Source organism: Podarcis vaucheri (genome assembly GCF_965113315.1).
Source record: "Podarcis vaucheri genome assembly, chromosome: 1".
NCBI lineage: Eukaryota > Metazoa > Chordata > Lepidosauria > Squamata > Lacertidae > Podarcis > Podarcis vaucheri.
In genome coordinates, this window is record NC_138759.1 from 116,812,051 (window position 1) to 116,831,939 (window position 19,889).

The window sequence follows — 19,889 nt, forward strand, 5'->3', positions numbered from 1 at the left end:
GATGGGGGGGAAATGTTCTCAATCCTGTCCCTTGGAACGGAGGGAATATCAAAACTGCCAAGGAGCTGCTAACCTGCTTCTGTGCCTGCCTCCTCCAGAAATGAAGATGGCAGCTTCCTTGCTCTCTGCAAGGCACTTTTGTAGCCGAGGCAGGCACCTCGGGGATTGTGGCGCCTCAGGAAGTTTCCTAGTTTGGTTCTTCGATGTTTCTGTTGAGCCACATAAAGCTAATATTTCACTGTAGTGACCAATACAGTAAGAAACTAGGAAGCAGTCCTATACTAAGCTAAGCCTGTTGGTCCAACCAGCTGGCTTTTGTCTATTATTTATTTATTCATTAAATTTGTATACAGTGGAGCCTTGGTTTTTGAGTGTCTCAGAAGCCGAACGCTGAAAACCTGGAAGTGAATGCTTCTGTTTTCGAACGCGCCTCAGACTTCGAACGGCTTCCAAGGCGTGTTTCTCCATTTTCTCAATGGAATTTGCTGACCCCTCATTGCACCTCAGGTTATCGAATGTTTCGGAAGTCAAACAGTCTTCCAGAATGGATTACAGTGGTGCCTCGCAAGACGAAATTAATTCGTTCCGTGAGTTTTTTCGTCTAGTGAATTTTTCGTCTTGCGAAGCACGAAATCCCATAGGAATGCATTGAAATTCGATTAATGTGTTCCTATGGTAAAAAAAAGTCCAAACAAAGCCAAATTTGGTACAACAAAAGTCACACATACTGTAAAGAGCATTTCAAAACCTGAAGGAACAATAAATTAAGTTTCTAAACATGACAGAAAAACTTTAAAAAAAAAACATGCCCCAATGGTCACAGAAAATCATAAAAATGCAGAAAAAAACACACAAGCTCCCAGATTCTTGCAAACCCCTCCTCAACTGTTCCCCCAGCCACCCACCACACAGAAATTCAAATCCAGATTTTTTTTAAAAAAAACAGCAGAGTGGCCCAATGGTCACAGAAAATCATAAAAATTCAAACAAGAAACAAAAACACCACAAGCTTCCAGATTCTTGCAAACCCCTCCCCAACACCAAGTCCTTGAATTCCAAACACCCCAACCCAAAATCCAACCCCCCCAAAAAAAAAGTTTTAAAAGAAGTTTTGGAAAAGCTTCAAAAATCACCAAAAACCTCAAAAAAGGCTACCACACCGCGTTCTATGAGTTGCTCCTCGAGGTCAAGTTGCAACTGTATTAACGGTGTTAAGAAAAAGGAAACAAACTTGCAAGACGTTTTCGTTTTTCGTCTTGCAAAGCAAGCCCATAGGGAAATTCGTCTTGCGAAGCAGCTCAAAAAACAGAAAACCCTTTCGTCTAGCGAGTTTTCCGTCTTGCGAGGCATTCGTCTTGCGGGGCACCACTGTACGTTCAACAACCGAGGTACCATTGTACCACTCTTCATTTGTAGATCTCAGGGCGGATCATAACAGGTCTATGCTAGGGGTTCCCAAACTGTGGTCCTTGGACACATGTGTTTCATTCAAGTTGTCCATGGCATGTCCACATTAAAGATTCATACCCAATCCACAAGCACACTAGATAGAGAGATATCTGATGTGTGGCCTTTGTACATGCAGAAAAGAAAAGAAAATCCTAATATGAAGCAGACCCCAAAAATAGATTACAGAGTTCCTGAATACATTCAAGTAGTAAGACATTACAGACCACATGTTACAGAGGAGCAGTAACTAAAAAACTTTCAGGCAAAGGGTCCCATGTTGGGCAGGCGTCTGAAAGCAGTGAGGGGCTGGATGGGGGCCAATAAACCAAAGCTGAATTCTGGTAAAATGCAAGCACTGTGGATGCAAGTTCCTGTGTGGACAACCTGTTCTGTCAGAGGTTGCAGTCCCCTGAAGGAGCAGGATTGTAGTCTTGGGAACACTCCTGGATTCCATTTTGCCACTGGCATACCAAGTGCTTTCTGTGGCTGGAAATGCTGAGGCCCCACACAGGCCAGCTACAGCCTTCTCTGGAATGGGATAGCCTGGTCCCAGTTGTTTATGCTAGATTACTGCAATGCACTCTATGTGGACCTGTCCTTGAAGATAACACAAAAGCTGCAGCTAATGCAGCTGCTAGGTCGAGTGCGCAGCCCAATTGTTGCAGGAAATCCGGCCCAATCTCACAAGTGAACAAAGAATCACATGGAAAAGGAAGTCCAAAGTTTATTTCTGAGCAGAAGTTTGATCCAGTGGGATTGCTCCACAAAGAATGGGCCCAGAACATTGGAGCACACGCCTTTTCATATAGTTTATATACATTCCAATACATTTCAAATCCTCCATCCAATCAGAATGCTTAGTTCCCCTCTCCCCGTTTCCTTATAAGGCACGTAAGTACAGTCATACCTCGGGTTAAAGTTGCTTCAGGTTGAGCATTTTCGGGTTGCACTCCGCAGCAACCCGGAAGTAATGGAATGCATTTCTTCCGGGTTTCGCCGCTCGCGCATGCACAGACGCTCAAAATGACGTCCTGCGCAGAAGCGGCGACTCGCGACTTGCAGATGCGGGTTGCATTTGCTTCAGGATGCGAACAGGGCTCCCAAACGGATCCCGTTCGCATCCAGAGGTACAGACAACGCTGCCTCCCTGTGATTGGTCTGAATTTACCGCAGTGTTGAGGATGTGTACTGTTTCCTTATGTATATGTTTCCTTGTGATTGGTTAGAGTTTGCCACAAAGCTGAGCATGCTCAGAACGCCAAAACCTTATTTGGTGTGTGTAATTCCCTGTAATGCATTACATCACAATGGTACCATGTGCCACAGGTCCTGAAAGTTCTGCGCTGACTGCCAGTGAGCTACTGAACCCAGTTCAGGCAGTTGGTGCTGGTGCAGAAAACTCTAAACAGTTTGCTTAAGTATCTAAAAGACCACCTCACCCAGTAACAACAATCTGAGACCTTAGAATCAGCAGGAGAGGCTCTGTTGGTACTGCTGCCATGTGGTGCTGCCCAGTTAATGCCCTCTCAAGTAAGGTGCATTTGTCTCACTCTTTATTAAGATGGGAGGAGGAATTTAAAGACATACCTGATGGCTGAAATATACTGTTTCTGGCAACCTTGAAACTGCTAGATGTGAGGTTATTAGACTGTTTTTAAATGTTTCTAGATATTCTTAAATGTTTTTAAATATTCTGTTTTTATTTTTTATCGTATTGTTTAGCTTTGGTGTTTGTTGCCCTGGGCCACTTTGGGAGGAAGGAAGAGATGGAAAATAAATAAACGATCTTGTTTTGCAGCCATCCTTAACTGTGATTTAGGTATTCAAACATAATGCTTAGCCATGGTTTGTGAAAACAAACAACAGTTGGTCCTTATGTCTGCATAGGGAGATTATGTTTTGGTTTCTTCAGTACACACAAAAACCAGCAAACTAAAATTGTGTCCTACAATACAAACGCATTCAAATCAAACAATATACAAGGTGGGTCATGAAATGCGGGGGGGGGGGAGTGGGTCAAATTATTTTTCATTACATCTGCTCTTCTTTTCATAATTGCAGTGTTGTTGTGCCTGTTGTCATTGTATCTGGTAGGGCAGCTCTGCTGGCTGGTGACAGAAAAGCAAACAAGAATATTGTCTGAAATATAATATATGGCTCTAGTTCTGCTGTTATGCAGGATAATCCTTGAGTGCAATGAGAATACTGCTGAATTACATCACCACACAAAGTAATGAGTTGCCTTACGCTTATTCTCTTACCATCTGGCTCCTTCATTGATGCAAGCCAGTAAGGGGAAAGGGTATATAATTCTGTCAAGATCAGGTAACAGAAAGCTACAATTAAAGTTCACAGCACTTCATGCATCCACATTAAAGCATTAAAAGAATTCCCAAACTTCTATTACAAATCATGTAATTTTAACAATCCAGAGCTAAGAAAGAAATATGTACATAAAGAGAATTCAAAGTAATGTCTTGTGCCTGCCTTGAGCCATTAAAAGCATCTGAAAATATGTTCTCAGAAGGTTCTCAGTAGTGAGTTTCCTTATGCTCCTTTCACATAATCCCTAATTCAAATTGGTAAGTAGGAAATAACTGAGAGCAAAACACTGAAATTTTATTTGCTGTTCATTTCTTAGTATACTGTACTTTTGTTTTGCTTCTCTCTTGTTAAATTTGCAAATCAAAAAATGGCTTTAAAAATTATCCCCCCCCAAAAAAAATATACCGTATTTTTTGCTCTATAACACGCACCCGGCCATAACACGCACGTAGTTTTTAGAGGAGGAAAATCCGTAGGCATGCCACCCGTAGGCATTCCCTCCATAACATGCACAGACATTTCCCCTTACTTTTTAGGAGGAAAAAAGTGAGTGTTATGGTGCAAAAAATACGGTAATTACATTCATATGGACTATTTCAGGGGTTCCCAGATTGTGGTCTGTGAGCATCATTCAAGTGCTTGTGGATCAATGGTTGAAGGGAGAAGATGCATCCATCTCTTTAAATAATCATATTAAATTTTAATTACATTTTAGTGCACCTTTAATTTCTTATATTGTGTTTTATTGTATTCTATAGAATTTAGTTTGCAATGCAACAAAATAAAATATCTATGAAATTAGAAAGCAATTAAAATACAATTAAACTCATGCAGCATTTAGCACAGTGCATTACACTTGCTCAACAGACTGATGATGATGTGGTCCTCCAAGACCCTCGACAATTTTTAAGTGGTCCATGGGAGGGGACGTTTGGGAAACACTGCACTATCTTCCTTTTTCTTGAGCTTCCTGCTTAGACAAAGCATCACATTCAAACATATGTTCTAGAGATGGAATGTGGGGTTTCAAGGTAGATGACTGCTTGTACAACGCTCAGAGACAACCATCAATACAGTGAAACACTGAAATGAATATAGGCCCTGTTTTTGCATCAATATCTCTGTTGAACTTGCTGAATTAGGACAAATGTTCTTCTAAGATGCTGAAACATTACAGTGCCTTTGGGTCGTCACTCCACAGTGTGGCACAACCTTATGGATTTCATTTTGTAGGTAGGTTCAGCCCAAACATTAGGCAGAGTGAGGCAGATGTGGCTGGGAGGGAAGGGGGAGTTTGCAGGGATTGGTGACAAGTTGTGTGCCTAACAGTCTAACTGTGCCATCAAAGATAGCTTACTTTCCTCAGGTGTGGTGGAGGACATTGTCCTATCATCGGTGTTTAAGAACAAGTCATCTGCAAGACCAGTTGGCTTTAGTACATGGAATGGGAAGGTGTAATGTTTTCACCTTGGGAAACAAAATGTCTTGGTCTGGCCCTGTTGGCAGGAGCCACCTGTTGAAAGTCCCCTCGAAAGGTTGTGAGATGGTGTATCTCTGCGGACTGTAAATTTAGAAAGTAGCAGACCCAAAGCTTTGTGTTTTTTATATTGTGATTTTATGTTGTGAACCGGCCTGAGATCTACGGGTATAGGGCGGAAGAAGAAAAAGAAGAAGAAGAAGAAGAAGAAGAAGAAGAAGAAGAAGAAGAAGATGCTTACAAAGACAACCAAAGGCTGGTGAATTTAAAATAGTACACACACCAAACTGCTGCCCAGTTCTACTTCCCATAATACTCCTGAGCCCTAGTACAAATTTTGGAGTGGACTCCTGCATTGCAGGGAATTGGACTAGATGGTGCTCAAGGTTCCTTCCAACACTACAATTTTATGATTATATAATCCTGTAGTTGCTGAGGCTACTTTGAGATAATGGTAACCTTTGGAGAACTGAAACCATCCTAGGTAAAAAGCAGTGCTTTGTAGGTTGTGTTGCAATATATTTTCCAATGACAATCAGTCTATATGACAGTAGCTGGAGTTAGTTCTGCATGCCCCAGTACATTTGAAAACCTGTGTATAGCCTTTTAAAAATATGACTGAGATATTTGTTGCGGGAAACACAACCTATAAAAAGATCTTCTGTTAACCCATCATTGAATTAATGCCATCTTCACTCGTAGTGGGGATTTCAGATTTAAAAGATTTTGTTCATTTGTTGTTGTTGTTTTTCTTTCCATTGAGGTATCTCACTTGGGTGTTCATTGGTTAAGTGTTTGATATATTTCATAACTGAGTTTATAACTAGTTTAATATATGTCTGGGCTTTGTTTGTTTTCAACAGGTTTCATGTACAGTAGATGAGGAATGAAGTGAATCAAAGCCAGTAGTAGGTTATCACTGATATTGCAGGCATCCCCATTGCCAATATCAGCCTTTCTCTTTAGTACGCCTCTGTCTATCATGTCGTAGTCTTTTGTTTTTTGCCTTGGGCCTTTTCAGCAGCACAAGCTATGCAGTAAACATAGTTACAGTCCAAAAAAATTAAAGGGACACTATCTATTTGAAAGTTGCGTAGCCATTTGAAAGCTTAACAAACAGTCATGGTAATTTAAAGGTCTATTGACCCCAGAAAATATCTGCTTCTCAGTTTTCATGGGCCTTGTCCTCACATGCGGCTTCAGCCCTTGGAAACTAGGTCGTGTAAACCACGTGCATGTCAACCCCAGCTTCTTGGAGACCTGGAACAATAAATAAGTATGTGTAAATAAATTAAAAATACTTAGGTAATAAGAACAGCAGCTGAGATGGTGGCTCAAGCTCTCCCAACCCTTCCCTTGTCCATTTCCTCACAAGTAATGAGTGAACCAAGAGAAACTGCATTTGTTTGAATATGAGAGATCCCCGACCCTTTGACAAAGAAGCTGGAGAAAACAGGAGAGAGAAAAGAAATGGGGGACAGCGCCAAATCTTAACCACTAGACCACCAGGCATTTGGATCATTTCCCTCCAAAAGAGTTGATAATATCAATATTTAATGGTTTCATCAAGGTATCTTCCAAACATTTAAAATAAAATCACCTTTTTCAAAAAAGAAAGAGGGTTATATTTCCTTCTATCCTCCCAGGTAGATTTAGCTTCTGGAAATGAAATACAGTCATACCTTGGGATAAATACGCTTCAGGATAAATATTTTCGGGTTGCGCTCCGCGGCAGCCCGGAAGTAACTGAGCGCATTACTTCCGTGTTTTGCCGCTCGCGCATGCACAGTCAAAATGAAGTCACGTGCATGCGCGGAAACGGCAACCCATGAACACGCAGATGTGCAGTCGCGTCTTACGTTCCGTTCAGGATGCAAACAGGGCTCTGGAACGGATCCCGTTCGCGTCCCAAGGTACCACTGTAGCTTCAGAGCAGGCCCCATCTGTTGACACAGTTTTCATATATAGCGAGTGGCAGGACACACTGCATGTCTTAAGCTCAACAATTGTTTATTTAAACCTACAGAACACAACGTAACTGAATAATGTACGGCTAACTGATTGCCTTCTTGACCAGAACTGTCTAGGACTTTTAATAACTTAGTGCAGGGGTGGGGAAACTCTGACACACTGACCAGAGTTGGCCCACCAGGGGTTCAAATTTGGTCTCTAAGGCTGTTTTCTCCAAACCACCCCTCCTCACCCCACCCTTCGACATCATATATGATGATAGATTGTCTAGCATCATACATGGTGAAAGGCAGTACAGCTGAAGCCTCCTAGGTCACCTGCACAGATCACACACCTGATACCTGCAGAAAGCAGGCTTTAGCTGTGTGGGATGCTTTGAAGTTCCAATCAAAGCTCCTAATCAACTGACACCAAGTGATTGACAGGTGGGCAGCCCCACCCACTTGTCCAATCTACAGCCACCAAAATGGTTCCCTGCCTCTGACTTAGTGGACCTAACATCTCCCTCAGGCTTTGCATCCAAAAGTTAAAGCATTGTTTCCTGTTCCTCTCACATCCTAGTCCAAGCTATTCTGGGCTTCATCTTAAAGAAGCAGTATAAATATTCTGTACATAGAGCACATGGTTTGTTTTTCTATAGCTTCTAGAAAACTAAAAGCAGCTCCAAAATAGATAGCGGTGCTCAGAAATGCAATGTGAGGAATACAGAAAACACATTGTACAGTTTACTTCAAATACCTCCCTACCGAAAGAAAAAAAATATATATTTTTAAAATAAAATTGTAAAGGATGGTGACGGTGCAAAACCTCCATCAACCTTTTTAATAGCAACCCACCATACAGCAACTTGTTAATATTTAATAAAAGCATATATCTCAAATAAAATGACCAATTCAAAAGGTGAATTGTTGTTTTTAATTGGTTTAACTTTAAATGGAGCAGTGTCTCTTTAAGTACTGTACATGTAAAAGTAATGATTATTCAATTAACAGTACAATCCTAAGTTTACTTACTTGGAAATATATCCTGTTGAACTCAGCGGGACTTACTTCAAAGTAAACATGTTTAAGATTGGGCTGCCAATTAATCAGATTCCCTCTTTGTGTGGTGCCTAATAATAATAATGAAAAGGATGTATACTTTTGCAAGCAGTCATCCTTAGCATTTCTGCTATAAATATTATAGCCAGTATTTTAACAATTTATCCTAAGTTTCTAGATATCCCCCTCCCCATGCTAACTCTTTTCTTTTCTTTTTTTTAAAAAAGTTTCTGCACACTCCCCTACCAAAAAGTACAGTATAGAAATACAGTATGTTTTATTCCTTTTCCAGGTGGAAAAGTTGGTGTTTTGCATCACATGCACCTTAAGCCTATCTGCTGGGTCTTAATGGCTGTTTTTCCTAGTGCGAATCCATGGGGGCTGTGTTGCTGAACACAGATGTACTTGTGTGTTTTCCCTTCTGTTCCATCTGTTCCTACCCATCACTTGCACCCAAGTGACGAGGCTTTGTTATTACACAGTGTCCCTAGGTGACTTTTCAATGGCACCTAGTTTCACTGAGACTAATACAGTTGTCCTTCCTATAGCAACAAGGATTTAACAACACCCAGAGGGTTTGGAACCCAGCAGAGGTGTTGAGGAAAGTTTGTGCACTTGGTTTTATGGCTTGTTTTCACTTTTAACACAATGAGCAAAAGTGCAACCTTCCTAATCCATGTCGGCCACGGTATTCTTAACAGTACCACCTGCATGATACAAGAAATGTCCCTTGCATTGTATTTCTATATGTGAGATGCCAAGTTGTGGCCATATCTCTGTGCCCTTTATGAAAAGCATGATTTCTTGTTCGCCCCACCTCCAAACAAGTCAGGTGGGAGCATTTTGTTGTTGCTGCTGTTAAAATGAGTGGAGTTTATTCCCAATCAATGTGCCTATGGATGGGGGTGTCCTGTGTGTTAGTTTTTATTGCACTTATAATATTAACTTAAATAGTTAATATGTACACTTCAATAATGGCACAGGCATGTCCATGTTCTGTTATTTAAGTTAAGTAAACATTGGGTTTAAATATGTATCAGGAAATGTTTTTAGCTCTCTGACCTCAGTCAAAAATGTTTCAGGAACGAATTTGTTATGATAATGCTGTAGTCAATGGATAAATTTCCTATCATATTAACAATGTCTAGGACATTTAATACTGAAAATATCTGGTTTCCCCACCTACCCTTTAATGCCATTATAGGTTTCGCTTTGTTTCTTAAGAAATGCAGCAAGAAAACCCAGTAGACGCCACTGTGCACCTCTGGAAAACAAAATGCACAAAAGCAACCTTATAAAGTTAGCAGCTTGAATCTGACGCATGTCTTTTATACATGTGGAAGTAAGCCACATTGTACATTAAGTTCAGTTTGGCTTACCACCATAGAAGTTGGCATTGGATTGAAGCTGAATACAAATGTTCAAAGATTGTAAAACACACCCAATAAATATAAACAGCAGCCATCCCTCTAAAGTGGTCTGGCTTTCAAAAAAACACATCCTGTGAGAGGTTGAGTTATGGTATAGTATGGTGCAATCCCATACATGCCTGTTTAGAAGTAAATCATATTGAGTTCAATGAGATTTACTCCCAGGTAAGTGTCCGTAGGATTGCAACCTGGCATGTATAATTTTGCCAGCAAATATGCCTTTTTCCTTAGTATTATGAAAGAACCATACCTTTTAAATTTGAATTTTATATGCTCCAAAATCTATAGCATTGCTATATTTTGAGAAATAAGGGGTTGGTGTGATATCCAACTAAGTTGTACCCAGAGCAAACCCACTTAATGGATCTACTCTGAATATGACTAATAATCCAATTATTCTATGCCTTTAAGACTATAGCAATATTTCCCCCATTAATAGCAAGATTTCCCCTATTAATTGCCTGATTAAATAATGAAGTGATGCTCCCCGGAATGAAGGCTTGTGAGGAAACAAATCTGTTTCTACCGTTAAAACAAATGCGGGAGCTCAGTGTGTGTTCATCAGCCCTCTCATGCCCATGAGAAATTGATGAATCACATGGTCTGTCTTAATAAACCCCAACACACCTGCTGGCATGGTAGTGATGTAACTATTCGTAGCCTTACGTTGGTAAAGGCCTACACAGCTTGCCAGCTCCCAAAATGAATGAAATCTACCAACCATATAAGGTGGCTCAATGGAGGTTCCATAAAACCTCCTGTTGTTGTTTTTCTGCAAGCCCGGGAGTGCAGAACCTTACGAAGGAAAGGTGAGTTCCATGCACATAGAAGGACATAGTATGTGGCTGGCCAAGTGCGTTCACATTGATAGGCCTACAAGCTGTACTAGGGTACACAGAAGATAAAGACCACCATGCACAACAAGTATATGCATTATATGCACTTATGTGCAGTGATTTCTGTAGACTTTGGTACTTCTCTCTGTTTAGGACTGCAGCCTTAGCAATCAGACTAATGTGCATTTTGTAAATTGGATATATTTACCTCCAAGCAACAGCTTAAGACTTCAGATAGAATTCTGCTAAGAGATTAGTAAAGAGGGTGGCCCTCTTTTTGTATGCCATAAAAAAATAAAATATGTTCTGCATTTTAAAAAAAAATCTCTGTTAATATTTATCTCCTGAATACATTAAAAAAAGTGAGATCACTAATATAAAGTGCTACAAAAACTTGTCAGGCAAAGAAATGTGGTGCCTATTATTGAAAGTTGTGTAACTTTTTATCTCTCTCTCTCTCTCTACATTGTCATCCATCAAGTGATATGAAGTGCAAAGTGTGAGCCTGATTTGTTCTCCTTTATAGAGCCAGGCCGAGGCCCACTACAAAGGAAGTAAACATGCCAAGAAGGTCAAAGCACTAGAAGCAACGAAAAATAGACCAAAAGCTGGTGCTTCCAAGGACAGCGCAAAGGCTAACGCGAACTGCTCTGCTACACCAGTCCCAGCCAGCATCTCTGACAAATCAGGTCAATTTTCATTCTATACATTCTTTGCTTCTTCTTCTTTTGCGTGAGATTCTCAATGCATGCTTCCTATCCATTACGTTGTTGATAAATACTTTGTGATGAGAAGAACAAAACCGATGGACAGTGTTCATACATTAGCACGGCAACTTTTAGATCTCCAGTGTAACTTCTTCTCCACACATGCTTTTTGTGTGTCCCCTAAATCTATTCTGGGGGTTCCTTCAACCTCCCTGGAGCACTTTTAGAGAGCGCGTGAGGGTCATTACACTATTGTAACTGTTCAACTGGATACAGCCCCTGTTTTCTTCAAACCACACAGGTGGAGTGTAAGATTCAATATACGTTTTGCAGCTTAATCCAAGTCTCCGATTGCAAAAACGAAAAGCAAAACCAGACCACTCCCCCCCAGGCATATTTCATCCTCCTGTGTAAAGTCGGAGAGTTCTACTTAGACCATATGATGATCATTATCAGAATCATCCATTCTTAGTGCTTCCACCAAGGATTCAGTGTGTATTTCAATATGACAAGAAATATCATTACAAAGCTGTCTTTTCTGGAAACGGAAACAGATCAGTTAAAACAGCGGGTCACATTCCCTGTACAGTTTGACCAGCATATCCATTGTCCAGCTGAACGCAGCCATTTAGGTTGTGGATGAGGACAAGCAAAGATGAAATTGCCCAGTAGAGATGTGGCAATAGTGCTACTTCCCTGTCTACATTAAAATCTACCATCAAAACGGTGGGTTTCAATTGAGTGCAGGGGTTGAGATGGTGTGATAGTCCTGCCTTTGGGGTATGAACAAGGGAGCAAACAGTGCTTCCAAGTGGCATCAAACAAATCCTGCTTTGCTGTCTATGAGCTTTCATTTGTCTGTGGCTCCATGCTCTGAGCTTGTTAACACTGTCAGTTATATTGAGATGGAGATGATAACCTTAGTCACTTGTGTTTGTAAGAGAAAATCATTTTTATCAAAAGTGATGTGAAGTGGAGAAATAGAGCCATCGGATAGCTTCTTGACTGTCTTGTTTTCATCCTGGGATAAATGTGGCATAGCCAACCGAGGTATGCAAAGATGGGTGAAGTTATCTACATTTGTAGTGAATTATCTACGGTAACAACTTGCAGAGAGTCATCTAGCTTCCTGGAGGTAAATGCCAGCTCTTTGATACGGTGACCAGAAGAAGAAAAATACATGCTGGTTGTGATCTAAAGACATGAACACTCAACAGTGGGCTGCTCATGGCACTGCTGCAAGCAATTAAAACTTCATCTGCTTGCAAACCATTTGATGGCCAGTGTTGTGAAACCTAATGAGCTGCTTCCCTTTCTCCTGATAGTAGGGAAAGGTGTTACAAAATTGAGCACCCCCTTGCTCCACAGCTGCCAAATAGATGATTAGAACTGAGAGGGCTGCTACCGTATTTTTCGCTCTATAACACGCACCCGACCATAACATGCACATAGTTTTTAGAGGAGGAAAACAAGAAAAAAAATATTCTAAATGAAACAGTGGATGTATGATTTTTGTGGTTCATGCTGTGGCCACAGACATGTGATCTGACGGTGAGTTTGGGGTAGCCCAATGCAAAAATCCTGAGGATCCATGTGGATCCGTGCTTTGTAACCACGTTTTAAGTGGGAAGGGAAGGAAAAGCACTCAAGGGACAAGGAGCACGCGTGGGGTGTGTGGAGAAGGATGCTGCTAATAATGCAGAAGGGGTTTAAGGGGAGAAGGAGCACGTGTGGGGTGGGTGGAGAAGGATGCTGCTAATAATGCAGAAGGGGTTTAAGGGGAGAAGGAGCACGCGTGGGGTGGGTGGAGAAGGATGCTGCTAATAATGCAGGTGAGGGGTATAAGAGGAGAAGGCTCCTCTCCTCTCCCACTTTGCTCCTTTAAAGCAAGCAGGCTCTGCTTCTCTCCCACCTCCCCGGCTTAGCGAGCTGAAAAACTTTGCTGCTATTTAGCCAGCTGAGTGGGGAGGAGAGAGGGACAGAGAGCCTGCTTGCTTTAAAGGAGCCAACCGGACAGGAGCCGCTTACACTCATGTAAGCGGCTCCTCTCCTCTCCCACTTTGCTCCTTTAAAGCAAGCAGGCTCTCTGTCTCTCTCTCCTCCCCAGTCAGTGGCTCTTCTCCCGCTTCGCTGTTTCAAAGCGAACCATGGAGGAGGGAAGGAAGGGGAACCATGGATCCTCTGCTCACGACTGCAGCAGATCCCCCGCCACCCGTAGGCATTCCCTCCATAACACGCACAGACATTTCCCCTTACTTTCTAGGAGGAAAAAAGAGAGTGTTATGGAGCAAAAAATACAGTAATTTCAACTGATGCTTAAAGACACACACACACACAGAGAGAGAGAGAGAGAGAGAGAGAGAGAGAGTCCTTAGTACTGGATACAGGGATTTAGTACCACGGTTCATAAACACAGCATCCTTCTAGAGGTGTGGTTCCTCATCCAGCGGGGGATACGTATATGTGTGGAATGGATTGCTTTCACACATATGCCGCTGTCACTGGATAAGTGTGCATGCCCCAGAGTGGTTCAGAATAATGAGCAAGAGGGCTGGGGGTCGGGGCTGGGGGTCTTGCCTATGTAGCCAGTGCCCCGGGACACTCTGGTGTTTATTCACAATAATAAGCCTGCAGCAAATAACCTCTGACTCTTCCACAGATATTTGGAAGCAAATAGCCATGTAAACAAGCCCATAGGTGCTCCCTATAGCACATTTCTCAAGCTCTTGCTTGGTAATGTTGACAGCAAAATCTAGTGGGAAGCCGTGCTCTGGTCTTTCTGCATAAACCAGTAAACCTTGGTAAACCTCATGAATAGTCCTGAAACATTACAGTCCCTTATAGAGTAGACCATAGAGGCATCATTAGTTCCACATGCAGTGGAACGAAACAGGCTGCTATTTCTTTTTGAATCATATTAAGTAGATGTTATGAAATATATTCTTACCCCCACACGACCCTTTTATTTATAAATGCCAGCTTACATGTGGACCCTGAGAAGAAATGTTTTGCACTTCACAAATTGTGCTTTGGATAGTAGGGTCGTGGGTTGGGACTCAGGACCAGCAACTGAGTTACAGCTGCCCATCACTGAAAATGGTTAAAATATGGTTAAAAACTGGGACTCAGGCTACATGACTGAGCTAAGGGGTGATCTGAAGTCTGCAAAGGTTGACGTCCACTGCAAGGTATTAGTTATATTTATCTATTGCTCTTCTCTCTCTCCCTTGAGAACTCTGTGACTTAGCTCAATGTTAGGACTCTTCTACACAGCTGTAATTATAACGTTATAAGTGCATTATAAAAATGTGACACCAGATGCCAATGTAGAGTTCAATGGCAAATTGTATGTATATATATATGGTGGGGGGTTTTCATAGCATTTTCATAGCGTTTTTTATATCTGTGTAGATCCAGCCTTAGAGTTAGTGACTAGCCCAATTGGTTCAGGGATGATGTACAATGGATCATGTACCAAACTGAAACTTGCAACTTGGACAGACAACCACATGGGACCACCTACCCATGAAGTGGAGATGGTTTTAAGAAAGTATCTTCAGCCACACTTGCTCAGAAATTCAAAGCAGCCATCTTTGCCCGTCCCCCCAATTCAATGTCCCTGGCAGCCTTAGGAACTGGAGGCTGATGGAAGGAAGCAAAAGTGGTCGCTCCAAGAATTAGTAATTCAGTTTTTATTTATACCCCACAAAACCAATCTTAGCTGTGTGAATATGATAAAAAATAACTCCTACAATAAAGACACATAACACATGTGCACACACATTCACAAATTTTCTCCAGGCAGAATAAACTGAATTAAATAGTCAAGATACTTAGCTTCATGAGCTACTGAACAAGATGAGTGCCCCAGCTGCACCTGTTTACTTATCAAATGAAAATAAGGATCCTTTGATCACACATTCTAAATCAAAACAAATATACTTCAGAGTTGGAGGGTCACAAATTTGAATTCCACATTTTTGTATCTTCCTTTTGTGATATAAAGCATAAGAAAATAAATGCAAATGTGTTGGGGTTTTTTTTACATAAAAGAGAACAATATATGCTTCTCAGAATATAAATGTAGGGCCTATTACTCCCTTTGAGCCTCTCTTGCCTATGATCTTGTCTCAGCGATGTCAACTTGGGCTTACTTGTGAGATTTCAATATTTAGTCCTAACAGTTCTTTTTCTGCAATATTTTTTATGCTGTTGGCATCCGTCTGTCTCAAGGGACAATGGACTGCTTCTTTGGAGGTGAAGACAAACCTCTGTGTTAGCAGCACTGAAGTTTTAATTAATTTAATAAATTTTATATTTATGTCTTGCGGTCCGGGACCGCCCAGATGACAAGACTCCCCTCTCAGCATCGCTGATATGGTCTAAAGCAGAGCAATACGTTTGGCACCAGCTGAGCTGCAGGAGTTGCCAGGAGGAGGCATACAAAGCGCCATCCAGCCACCTTAGGGATTCCATTCTGGATTTCTGTTGGGTTTAGTCCTTGGCCTGTTCTTATCCCAGATATATTCCATTAGGGAGCAGAGGTGTAGGGCCAGAGCTTTCCTTCTCCTAGATGGGCTACCTTCCCAAGTTGAGGAGCCCCATCCTCCCCTCACCTCTCTCTACGATAAATGCAGAGACCACCTTCTTGACCATGGGACGCACTATTGGTCTTGTCCACTCAATCTGCCAGAGCCTGTCTTCGCATGCAAGGGAAGTCCCTAACTCACCAATGGTTTGAGACCCATCAGCTACCCTCACCTGGTTTAGCTGGCCAGTTGAAGCTGTTCCCAGGGTGTGGCCACTGTCGCATCCTGACAACTTCTAGGAGCCACAGGTGGAGCTGAGAGCAGGGTGGGGACCAAAGGTGAACGGATTACCCCAGAAGGTGTCTCCCACCAGAGGCATTAAAGGTAAAGGGACCCCGACCATTAGGTCCAGTCGTGACCAACTCTGGGGTTGCGGCGCTCATCTCGCTTTATTGGCTGAGGGAGCCGGTGTACAGCTTCCGGGTCATGTGGCCAGCATGACTAGGCCGCTTCTGGCGAACCAGAGCAGCGCACGGAAACACCGTTTACCTTCCCGCCGGAGTGGTACCTATTTATCTACTTGCACTTTTACGTGCTTTCGAACTGCTAGGTTGGCAGGAGCAGGGATCGAGCAACGGGAGCTCGCCCCATCGCGGGGATTCGAACCACCAAACTTCTGATCAGCAAGCCCTAGGCTCTGTGGTTTAACCCACAGCGCCACCTGCATCCCACCAGAGGTATTACACCTCCCCTAATGCCCCATACAGTTGTCAGTTTCAGATTATTTCCTTGGCTACTAATGCTGTGGAGCACTCATTCTAATTTGTTGAGAAAATGTATTTACCATCTGGAAAATGGGTTGATGGCCCTTGCTTTTATATGCACTATTGAAAAAAGAGGTCCATTCCACCGTGACACAGAATGTCAGGGTGGTGTGTACAGATATTATTATTTAAAAAAAAAACAACCTTTAAAAGTAGGACATTGCAGGAGTCCCTGTTCTCATGTTGAAGGGAAGCATCTCCTCTTCTGAGCACTAGCTCCCAGTCCTTTGCCAGGCAACCAGCACTTCTGCATGAGAATCAGCAAGGGGCAGATGCCACTTTTTCCTTCCCTCAAAAGGACACAGGGCATTGAATGAGCAGACCAAAAGGGAAAGCAGCTTTCATCCCAAAGCATAACTGACAATTTAAGAGATTAACATTGGACTTTCTGCTCTCAGAATTTCGATTCCATGCTTTCATTCCAGGTTTTATCTGTCCACCTGTCTTTCCCTCTCTCTCACACACACACCTTACATATACTCCCTTTAATTTGCATCACCTCGGAAAATAAGAGCTCCTGTGGTTCCACAGGCATTTCACAATACAGTGGTACCTCGGTTTAAGAACAGTCTGGTTTAAGAACGATTTGGTTTATGAACGTCGCAAAACCGGAAATAGTGTCCCGGTTTGAGAACTTTACCTCCGTCTAAGAATGGAATCTGAACAGTGGAAGGGCACCGGCGGCAGGAGGGCTCATTAGGGAAAGCGCTCCTCGGTTTAAGAACGGACTTCCAGAACAGATTAAGTTTGTAAACCGAGGTACCACTGTAGTTGGGAAAGTGATCTGGATAAATTATTAAGCTGCAACTTTGATAAACCGTTCAGTATCTCTCCCCCCACCCCGCCAATCTTTTAGATCGTATGTGATTATTCTCATATTTTAGGATAAGATGCTAGATTTGCAATCCCCACGGTGGTTGCCTTGATCTCTGTTTGCCCCTTCATCCACTGAAAAGAAGATTGGTACCTCTGACCATTTCTTCTTCCCAGGCCCCTCTCCCCCAACTGAACATTAGTCACTGTTTGAGCCTCTGACTGAGCACTATCAGAATATGACCTCCACCTTTAAAATTGCGGCAGGAATAAACAATCCTTAATTGTACAATTTATTCGAATTTCAGAATTGGCTTGCATCAGCTTGAGACGGTTGAGAAGTGAATGGAAAGACGTTGTACGGAAAGAGTTAAAAGGTGTTCTGCTCCAAGTTGATTTGCATGCAGGTCTACAGGGTTATTCTATTTTCTGCACCATCCCATGGTTCTTTTTTTCCTCCCCCCCCCCCAAGCCTCATTTCTCAATAGAATGCACAACCGTTTAGGAAGTTGGTACTCTGAGTGACACCCATTAGTTTCTCATTATTCAGAAAATGGGGCAGTAAAGCAGAAAAAGAATTGTTCTAAAACTCCTTATCAAATCTGCCAAACTTTGTCTTAATGAATGTCAAGGAGTAATGTGGTGCAGTGTTTTTGTTTGTGCATGTGTGTTTAATGATAATGAAATTTAGGACAGGAAGCCTTTACAATTGAAATAAAAAAAACCACCTTGAACAACTTTTTAATTACCCTATTTCTGCTGTCTAATTCCTTATGCTTATGCCATTTATGGTATATGTTATTAATCCTGCCCTTCAAATAATAATAAAAATAATAAATTTTGCAAATGAGTGATCCTGAACCTTAAAAACATTTGGTTGGGGTAGGGAGCCTTCTAAACTAGAACAGTTCCTTCCTTAGTATTCAGACGGTTGGTCCACAACCCAGTCTTCTATGACTGTCAGCTAATTGACTACTTTTCCGAAGTTTCAGTTGCCTTATTTTGTGTGGGAGAAAGAAATGCATTTTGAACAGGTAGAGAAAAAAGAAACGTCAATTTAATTTTTGTTTCAGATATGCCAGGTATCTAAAGTGTCAACTCCAAACCTTTTACTGAAAGTTACTGACAGAATTCTTTCTGTATGTTAAATATATAAATTCCACTCTCTCTGGAATTATTTATTTGATTAGCCTTCCACAGCACCCCAAAGGCTTGTGGGGAATAAAAATAGGTAAAAGTCATACAGCTCCTTAAAGTGATTTTAAAAACCACCCCCATTGTACCCTTTCCCAGAGCATCAATAACTAACAGATTAAAAAACAAACAAAAACCAACCACCGCTTAAAGACCTTCAATTTGAGGCCTAAGTCTTACATTATGGTTTTAATTCGACTTCACTTCTACATCATTCCGGAAATGTGAAAAGGTATCATTTATGTGTATATATGTATGGTGATTGGGTCATAGGAAAGTATCACATTTAACACCATCTTGTCTTGCCGCTAATGACCATGTGCACTGTTCTTAATTTTTAATTTCTTCTAACTCAAAAGTATTCAGCATCCATAAAATGCCATACATTTTAATTTTTATGCTGTCATTTTTATTTTCTTTAACTATTTAGGAGTTCTTTACACATTCAGTAGAGAAGGGTGAAGGGGTGCAGGCAGAGGGGAGCCTTAAACGACTCAGGACCACAATAACTCATGGACCAACTCTTTCCATATGAACCTACCCTGGCCCTGATAGCATCTCCTGAGGCCCCTTTCGTGTGCCTCCTCCACATGAGGTCCGGAGGGTGGCAACATGAGAACGGGTCTTCTCTGTGGTGGCTCCCCATTTGTGGAATGTTCTCTCCAGGGAAGTTCGCCTGGCACCTTCATTATATATTTTTAGGCACTAGGCGAAAACGTTTCTCTTCCACCAGGCCTTCGGCTGACTAATATCCTACAGCCTTTTAAATGTGTCTGTGGAAGGGGGGTATTGTTTTGATGTTTTGTTTTAATTATTTGTTTTTATTTTGTGAACCGCCCTGAGATCTTATGATCAAGGCCGGTATATAAATCTTATTATAAAATCTTATTATAAATCTTATTATAAATCTAAAAAAAGAAAAAAGGGTTGGTAGAGGAATTTTACAGTTTATCAAGATATGATGGCCTGCATCTCACTTTTGTACAAAAAAGCACGGCATAAACGTAGTAGTATACACAAGCAAACTATTAATAAATGCATGAAAACTACTTCAAGAAAATGCGTCTGATAACATAAGAGACAACAGCTTTTGTCATATTCAGCCTAAAGTTATGCTTAATTAGAGGGATTTTTTCTCAAGACTTCAACATAAATGGAGTTATTATTTAAAAATAAATGAGAATGAGAAAGGAGTTTACATATATGCCCTCTGCAGGCAAAAGTACATTCAGCGTTTGAAAAAATTCTCACAAAACAAATATTTTCTCTGTTTATTGCTTAAGGAATACAAGAA

General features: G+C 41.6%; 1 protein-coding gene across 11 annotated transcripts in view; it reads left to right on the top strand.

Annotated features, from left to right (window-relative positions):
• The window catches only part of ZNF385B (zinc finger protein 385B), a 189,251-nt gene that overhangs the window by 157,078 nt on the left and 12,284 nt on the right, over positions 1-19,889 (top strand). For all 11 annotated transcript variants that reach the window (XM_082200997.1, XM_082200993.1, XM_082200991.1 and 8 more), the window contains one exon: positions 11,055-11,217. In XM_082200997.1, the coding sequence (XP_082057123.1) occupies positions 11,055-11,217 (163 nt within the window). The remainder of the gene's footprint in view (positions 1-11,054; positions 11,218-19,889) is intronic.